Below are 9305 nucleotides of genomic sequence, written 5' to 3'. Positions count from 1 at the left end.
CAACATACATGTTTCACGAGCATGTTTCATATGTTTCAAAGCATTATTTCGGTTATTATTTAACATGATTATGCATGTATGATTATGATGCTTGATGATGTATTATGTTCATGATTTATAGTGCCTAAATGCTTACGTAACACTGGGGTGTTACAGGCACCGTGTGACTACATCACCTACTGTCAGGCTCAGGGACTAAGTGGGCACACTTCACCTAGTGGTGAATGTGCTTTTCTCATTTCGGGGCTACGCCCAAGGACTGGCTGCCTGCTCGGCTGGTCTTCTACTTTTCTTCTACTTTGGACCCTGTCACCATGTGACTACGTCATCTACTGTCAGGCTCGGGGACTAAGTGGGCATACTTCACCTTGTGGTGAGTGTGTTTGCTTTAATCTGGAAGACTCCGTTCCTTTTGAAGTAGAAGATGACTATCTCTCTTTCTCGTGGTCAGACTCTAAGTGGGCACACTTGGGGCACTGCGAGGAAATTTTTGATTTTGAACTTGAGCTCCTTACACCCTATGGCAAGCCGTACTTGGGTTCACACTGCTCGGTGACGGTTCAAACTGCTTGGCGATGGTTCACGCTGCTCGACGACTGCTCGGCAACTCATCACGGTGGTCGAACCATGAGTTGAACTGCTCGGCATTGTTCGCATCTGCTCTGACAAGCTCAAGATGGCGTTGCACAACGGGTACAACGCACTCAGGGACTAGCTATGGGGGTACAACCCCGGATACCCATAGCAGACCACATGGGCTGCACCCCTAGGGGCGGCTCAGCCCATAAGACAAAGCCTTACGAGGCATGACACTGCTCGGTGCCTCCCGCAAGACACTGAGAAGATATCCTGAAGATACTACGAGATCTATTAGGATACGTATGATCCCATGATTCCTGTAGTCTGTTATTACTTTTCAGTTATTTCATAGATCTAACCGACTTGTAACCCTGCCTCCCGGACTATATAAGGCGGGCAGGGACCCCCTCAAAACTCATGTAATATCATACAATAGCCAATATAATCTAATAGACCATAGGAGTAGGGTATTACGTCATACTGACGACCTGAACCTGCCTAACTCATGTGTCTCTGTTGCCTTCTTATCCTCGATTACACGCATCTCTGTCGACTAATCTACCTTCGTAGGATACCCCTCGAAGGACTATCGATGATATTCTGTTGACAAAGGGGGTAAGCTCCCAATAACCATGCAGATAAGACACTTACTCAGATGATTCTGTTTTAAAGGGATCTCATGAGGAGGATCCGCCATAACGTCATGAGTCTAACAAGCATCTCCAACTAGCTCATTAGGGACAGATTGAGCATCGAGAACCGTAGGTGCAACCTTCACATCCATATCAGGTTCTGGGACGGGAGGGTCGAAGTGTGCCTGCTGACCCATTGGTGGGGGAAAACCCATGAGGGATGGGATCAACTAACACCTGGCGCACAACCACGTCTAAACTTTGAAACTGACACTTCATAGCCAATCTCACATAGTACTCCCACTGGTTTACACACCCAATTAGGATCATCTTCCTAAGGATGTTGGGAGGGAAACCTAGGTGAAGTACACCCTCAACTGCGATGCCATCATCATCATGGTAATGTAGCTCCTCCTGAGCCCTTGCAACCAAATCACTAAATGAAGGCTTCTTATTGAATAACACAGGTACGCTTTGCATGTCAACAAACTCAACATATCCATAGCGATCTCTTTCCACGGTGCCTCCATGATATATGCTCACTAGGTTGTCCATCTATTTCATACACATAAGGACGCACAATTCCTTTAGTCCAATATAAATGAAGCATACTAAGTACAAGGTCTCTAGTATGTAATAACTAACTAAATAGATAGTATCAATTCACTACTAACTACTAAGTACTACTAACAAACTATGTCAAGTAACTATCTAACAAACTATGTAACTAAGTATATAACTATTTAACTATCTTACTAACTATATAGCTATGTAACTAACTATATATCTAACTATGTAAAGTATCCATCAATCAACATATCAATCTAAATATCTTTCTATCTATCTAAATCACTACCACACTAACCAACTAATAACCATTGTTAAATAACTAAATTTAAAAACTAATGTACCTCGAGTGCAGGGGAGGCGCAGCCGGTCGACAAGAGGCAGAGATGGCTGGCGGGGAAGCTGTCGTGCGCCCACACGTGCACCCGGACGGCACCGGAGTGGCCAAGCGGGCGGGGGCGGGCGACCACAGGAGGCCGGCAAACAGCACCAGCTACCGGCCTACTGGGGTGAGGCAGCCGGGCCGCCGCAGCGAGGAGGCCAGGGTGGGCGGGGCGCAGCGGCAGCGGCGAGGCTGGCGGGACGAGGCAGCCGAGGCGATGGGGGCGGCGGGGCGGCCGACCGACACACGGCGCCTGGGGATGGGGAAGCGGGGCGCGGCCGCGTCGGCCTGCGTGGGACGGGGTGCCGAACCAATCGGTGGGGCGGGGCGCACGGCCGGCCGGGAGCGGCGACGGTGGTCGGGGCGGGGGACGGCGAGGACGAGTGGCGCCGGTGTCGGGAGGTGTCGGGCACGAGAGAGTGGGAGAGAAAGGAAGAGAGGAAAAGGAAGGAAGGAAGAGAGAAAGAAAACGGACCCACTTGTAAGGCCGACTCGGCGCCAGGATCTTTGGCGCCAAGTCGGCGTCGAGCTAGCTGCCATGTCACCCCGGCTCTACTTTGATGTCGACGTGGCCCCCGACCTAGGCGCCAAACCCTTTGGTGCCGAGACGTGTAATCTCGGCGCCATCGCCATTAACGATGGCGCCAAACTCAGGGTTCAGATTTTGATAACATACCTCCAGGAACATATTTGTGATTTTTTTTTTAAAAAAAAAGGTCAAAAAATAAAAAAAAAATCGGTATGGATCTGCCTGTGTCAGGTGCATAGAAGAAAAAAAGGAAAGAAAAGTCATGGGCTGAATGCAGAAATTTTGCCACTTTATTATCGGGAGGATACATAGACGCTCTCTCACGTGCAGCCCACAGAGGTCGAAGCGGCAGTCACCCGCGATGAGCAAAGCAGGCGGTGGTCCCGGCTCGGCCCCGGGCCCGACGGCCGCGGCGGCGGCGGCCGCGGTGCAGAAGCAGAAGTCGCTGCTGCAGAAGGCGGACGCCGACGTCTCCAGCCTCGTCGACAATTTCTCCTCCCTCATCAACATCGCCCGAGTACGTCCGTGCGCCCTCCTTTCCCCCCTCGAATCCGGCAGCCTGAAGCACTCCGGACTAACCCTAGCTCGGAATGCCATGGTTAGGTCAACGATCCGCCTGTGCGCAACTCGCAGGAGGCCTTCCAGATGGAGATGCGCGCCGCCCGCATGGTATGGACCTGCTCGCTGCCCACCAACCGTTAGCGGATTTGATTCTGAAACTGTGTCTGAATCAAGCATCCCTTGTTAGTTATTTTTCTAGATACATGAACAAAATTTTGGAGCGAGGATATTTATACACCAAAAAAATCTGCACCGTGGTTTCTAAGCCGTTTTATCATGCAGTGCCCCAAAATTGGGGTTAGAGGAGAGACAAGTAAATTGCATGGCCTGATTTTTCTTATAAAAGCAACAGAGTATTGCTTTCTCGTTTCTCTGGAAATATTACTTTCGCTTTACTTTTGTGATTCTGCTGGGGCATGGGAAGCTAGAAGGCTGCACATTTGTTCCAAGCATACTATACTATAAAAGCAGTGCATGAGGTTCTTCCAGGTTTTAAGTTCTGACAAGCTCAACTTGGCTCCAATCTAGTTAGTTTACTGGACAAGGAGGAGTTGGGTTCAGCCAGCTGTCCTTTGTGTCATTGTCATCAGTTTATATCATGCACAACATAGAAGCTGTTGGGTGATGTAATCTTATTATAGCTTGACTGCTTGAGATAGCCAGGCTGTAGAATCTTAAAGGATATGCTTCCTCTGATCGGTGAAATATTGGTCCTTCTAGGTTTGTCCTAAGTCAAACTCTTTTACCTTTGACCATCAATATCTAAAGTTTTGTATAGATTGACAGCACAAATTATAAAAACTAAAGAATATTTAATGATATGTATAACTCTCTTATATTTAAGGTAATATATCTGTATAAATATTGCTACTCAAAATTTAAAAAGTCTCCGATCAGTGGAAGTAATATGCTAAGATAGATGTCTGTTTGTAATATTACATTGGATACTCCATGGTTATATGTAGTGCAAAATGTGATACTGTTATAGGTGTTACCTGCCATGGGTTTGTGGTATCGCCCAAATGAAAATGAAGGAGCTAGATTAATAAGGATATTATTGAAACAGGGACCAGTTGGGTAGAAGCAAGATCTGATTATGTATAACTGGAGAAGTGTAGATGTACATAGCACTATCTCAGAAAGATAAACCTGGGTTGGGGCATGAGAACCTGGATTTCATTTCATTTAAAGCCATGCATTTAGAGCCGATGTTCCATGATAGACACTAGACACAGCTTATAGACATGACAAGAGGAGAAGTTTACCTTAGAATTGACCCTACTTAGGTCACTATAGACAAAGTGGTCATGGAAGACAGGTGAATAACCATGCCCCCCCCCTTCCATATGCTATAGAGGAAAGTGATGTTTTGCTTAATTGTCTCTGACATACGCAGTCAGTTATTTACCTAAAGCACAACTCTAGAATATGATGAAAATGGCAAGAAGAATCATGTATCAACTCTTGAACCTAAAAATTTCTGATATTCCCTTATGTCTTTATCTGTTTAGGTACATTCAGCAGACTCTCTGTTGAAACTAGTGTCGGAACTTAAGAGGACAGCCATCTTTTCTGGGCTTGCTTCATTGAATGAGAATGTGGATAGGAGGATTGAATTACTGGGTCAGCAAGCTGAGGGAACTGAGAGAATGCTGGAGAGGATTGGGCAGGAGGCAGCAGCAAGCCTCAAGGAGCTAGAGGCACACTACTACTCATCTGTTGTGCGGTCACCATCCTATGATTGAGGTTAATCTTATCATTCCAGGATAAAATTGCTCGTCTTTCCAATAGGTACTCGTTTCACATATGGTTTAACAGCAATTATTTGTTCTATCATTGGAGTATCACTAAGTTGTAGCAGTGTTAATGTTCGGTGGAATGATTTAACCTCAGTGCTAGCTGTATCTTGCTTTTACATATATATAGGTGCATGATGCATAGTTCATAAGGCTATATATCTGTTTGATTATTTATCTAGTATATTTTTTTCTTTTTTTGATAATAATTTAAGGATAAATAGTTTACAAAGGAGAAGATAAAATCATAGAAAATGAAAATTCTAATTCAGATTAGAAGGAAAAAAGAATGAATATATGTGTTATGGTATGATTTTGAATACTCTAATAAAGGGAGGAGGGAGGCTGGAGAGAAAAACTTTTGGATATGTACATTGCGAATATATCAACAATAGAATCAATTTAACTCTGAATTGCAATAAGTGAGTGGGGTATCTCAAATAGAGATGAGCTGCTAGACTATGTCAAATAATGTAGTCAATGGTTCGAAAAAAACTAAGAGATGGATGAAATTATACAAGGAATCCTGGTTTCAAAAAGAAAAAGTCTACATAACCCCCTGAACTATAAAACCAGGTATTGTACACATTAAACTTTGTAAAACCGGACAAATAACCCCCTGGGTGGTTTTGCTAAGTGGTTTTGCATACGTGGCGCTCCATCCTGTCTATCTTTGATGACGCGGCTCCTGTCAGCATGTGGAAGGGGAAAAAAAGTCCCCTGTTTTTCGTTTTTGGCCGGGACTGCGAGAGGCCACCGCCGGCGGAGCATCGAGCGCCGATGACGCATCTTGCCTTGCGGTGGCTGCCAGCTGCGGCGCGCGGCAGCTGCGGTCAGGGGCGGCGGGCGGCGGCTGCGGCCAGGGGTGCAGGACCACGATGAGATGCTCGTCGTCTACAACTACTCGGCGTGTTGCTCCCGCACGGAGTTCCTGTGTCGAGGAACGAGCCCCACAGCGACGGGAACCACGTGGTGGTGACCGCGGGGCATCTTTGGCTACATGTCGCTGGAGTACATGGACACCAGCGAGGGGACCGAAAACCATGATGGCCGACGTCTACAGCTTCGCCATGGTGGTGCTGGAGGTGGTGACCGACACGATGGCTGTGGACGGGAGATTGCCGGAGGTTCTTCTCATCAGGAAGGTCCAGCGTCCAGCTCTTTGAGGTTTGAGCAGCTGGTGGCTTGGCGCCGCACATATGTGGAGTCCGCCGCGCTCGCGCTCGCCATGGTCGCCGTGCGAACGTCCGCTGAAGGAGGCGACGGGGGAACAGGGCCATCCGGATGCTCGGAGCCGCAGCCGCCCGCGTCGATGGAGGTCGCGGCGCCGCCAAGAAACACTGGAGCAACGACGACGAGTTCACGCTCCTCACCGCAGCCGTTGCCTCCTGGGAGCGAAACGGCTGAGCCTCGGGCCTCCCGGGCGCCGGACATGGCCGAGCTGTTCGAATCCATTAGGGAGTCCATCTCCCTGCACATCATGGTGTACTACAAGATTAAGCGTCTGAAGAGCAAGTTCCAGCACTCGCACGGGCACGGGCTCCGCCATTATTGCGTGCACCCGCACAGATCGATCTATCGATGATCTGACGCGTGCATGGGCACGGGCCCTGCCATTATTGCGGCCTGTGGCTACAGCATGGCCGGATCAGCCTACCGCGGCGCTTGCGAGCATGGCGGACTCCACAGATGTGCGGCGCCTGCGCCTAAGCTCGCTACCGTGGGGGATAGGGTTTGGGCTCGACTTGTTGTCGTGCGGGGCGGCCACTTCTACGATCTGGGAGGGGAGGATGCCGCGAGCGCTGCGTCGGCGTCCATGGCGTTTTCGGACGAGCGTCCGGATGACATCGTCGAGGCACGACGTGCTGGGAACACGGAGCAATTTTAATGTGCTCCACGACGTGTGGATGACAGCAGGGCCCCACCACCAGCATGTCTTTGCTGGCCAAGTTGGAGTGCCATGTAGGCAAAACCGGATGCCAAAACCACTTTAGGGGGTTATTGGTTCGGTTTTACAAAGTTTAATGTGTTCAATGCCTGGTTTTATAGTTCAGGGGGTTATGTAGACCACACTCAATACGTCAGGGGGTTATGTAGACTTTTTCCGGTTTCAAAACAAAGGAAAATGGGGATACACAAAACTGGTATATGCTACACTCAATTAGCGTACCTAATAAAAGTACATAAAATGGATCTTCTGTCATGGCTTTTACATGGGAAGTATAAATGCTAGAGGACCTTGTATAATGGACTTGCTGATGGCTATCAAATTGATTGTCTTGACCCATAAACTTGACTGGGTCTTGACTAGTGAAGACTGAAGACAGATTTCTTTTGCTTTATTGACTCCATACACTTGAATTCGCTACAGAAACTTGTCTACTGAAATAATGGGAACTGTACCAATGCAGCAAGAAATTCTTATAATCTGTTTAATCTTTAGATGTTAACCATTTTTATTTATAATATTGAATATTGCCTACTGATATTATTTGTAGAAGCTGTATATTAATTAATTTTCTTTTCTTCATGGTTGCAGGGTTATCTCAGGTTATCAGTTGATAGACTTGGCACAATAACTATGGTTGGTGTATCTTTTGTAGAAAATACTTTAATTTATTAGTTACAAAGTCACTTCTGAAGGCTATTGTATTACTTTTGACTATACTAACCCATAAACGTAGTCATTTCTCTTTTCTTTTTCTCACCATTCTCACCATACGTTAGTACTTGATGCTTATGAGGTGATAAGATGCTTAAGTTTGCACCGATACTTAATATGTGCTAATAAGGTAGTTGAGTATATCTCATTAGGTTGATATGGATAGGTAGGGCTCGATAGAGAGGTCGAGCCAAAGGAAAGGAACGTCTTAGATTATCTGAACAACTAGGATGAGCTAGGCTAGGAAAAAGGGTATCTCTTGTTTGAGAAGTTTCAACTAACCAGGTTTTGATGCATGATTGCAAGTGGCTAGGCTCCTTCGGGAGATCATCTAAGGATTATGGGATAGGATTGGGTTTTACAAGGAATTATCGAAAAAATTTGACAAGGTTGGGTTTTTGGGTCATTACAATTCCAAATGGTGAAGGAATTTCCATGCCGATGTAGCTTTGCTTTATGGCAGCGTTGATGATGACAAATGTGATTATTTCTATTTTGACTTTTGTTTCCCTCTAAGGGGACTGGAATGTCGTTTTTCCCAATAGCATTGATTTTCTTTCCCTCGAACACATACAAAGGTTTCCTTTTAGCTCTAGCAACCTTCTGTCCATGTTCATACTGTTAAAAGGTTTGATGAATAGGATATCTGTAGAACTTCCAGTGTCAAGGAGTATATTGTGTAAAGTGTACCCTGCTACATTTGCATCAGTGTGTGGGTAATCCCAAACCTTCATGTCTTCTTCAGTGAAGGTTATTGGTGCCATGGATCATGCTAGTCTGTTTTATGGGAGCTGGGGCGCTATGTTTAGCATCCTTTGGTAGTCTTTGTGGACACGTTTGTTTTTGTGGTCTTGATTCGAGGTGATTGTGAATATGTGACTGAGAGATTAAGAGAAGGTAGAATGTTGTTAACTTCAATAACTTTCTTAACACTATTGGGCTGGTTTTCTTGTTTTGGAATATTCTGCTGCTATAGTTAAGTGGTTCACTAGTGTACCGCTGCTCTAAAATTTGGCCAGAAGAGGTGGCCGGTACTACACTATACTAGACTGGGCTGAATCAGGATGCAGGCTGATGTTGGGCCACCATTTGTTACTTGAATTTGCGTAGCGGTGGTTGACCCAACAGACTGGAGGACTGGGTGTGTGAAGCTGGAATCTTCCTACGGAGCAGCCATGTGATAGATATGATTCGTTGGATTTGATTTTGATGTTTCTTTTATCTTCAATTTCATCGCCATTTTTTTAGAATTTGAATTCTCTCGAAATGTGCCCTACGTTTTCTCCGCATGTGAAACAGTATGGTGGTACTCTCCACGTTCTCTTTCCACCTCGGCCTCCACGACCTCTATTGTAATGGCCTCCTTGGCTTCCGCGAGGGCCGATAGGCATTCCCATTACCTCTTTGTTCTTGGCTTTGCTCTTCACTTCTTCAGGTTGGGACTCCGGGGTTTGCTCGTGGTTGTTAGTATGATGGGCATAAGCTTTGATTTTTACTGTAGCTGCCACAAAGACCGTGTTTGGATGCTCATGTGTTGAGGTGGATTGGAGTACACGTGGATTGAGATGGATACATGTGTATCAAACAAGACCTAAGT

At 46.4% G+C, this 9305-nt stretch overlaps 1 protein-coding gene across 2 annotated transcripts; it reads left to right on the top strand.

Moving 5' to 3' along the window:
* Positions 1–2994: 2994 nt before the first annotated feature.
* LOC136451692 (mediator of RNA polymerase II transcription subunit 22a-like) lies at positions 2995–7775 on the top strand. Of its 2 annotated transcripts, none has more exons than XM_066452379.1 (4): positions 2995–3206; positions 3293–3358; positions 4762–4996; positions 7586–7775. In XM_066452379.1, exons 1-3 carry the CDS (start codon positions 3051–3053, stop codon positions 4993–4995), a joined length of 456 nt encoding a protein of 151 aa, XP_066308476.1. In that variant the 5' UTR covers positions 2995–3050; the 3' UTR covers position 4996; positions 7586–7775. The 2 variants fall into 2 exon arrangements, with proteins under 2 accessions (XP_066308476.1, XP_066308475.1); XM_066452378.1 differs by having other exon boundaries at positions 2997–3206; positions 4762–5041; positions 7586–7774.
* The last annotated feature ends 1530 nt before the right edge of the window (positions 7776–9305 follow it).

This window comes from Miscanthus floridulus, chromosome 5 (assembly GCF_019320115.1).
Source record: "Miscanthus floridulus cultivar M001 chromosome 5, ASM1932011v1, whole genome shotgun sequence".
Lineage (NCBI taxonomy): Eukaryota > Viridiplantae > Streptophyta > Magnoliopsida > Poales > Poaceae > Miscanthus > Miscanthus floridulus.
Note: the sequence above shows the minus strand (reverse complement) of the source record. Positions and strands in the feature narration are given on the sequence as shown.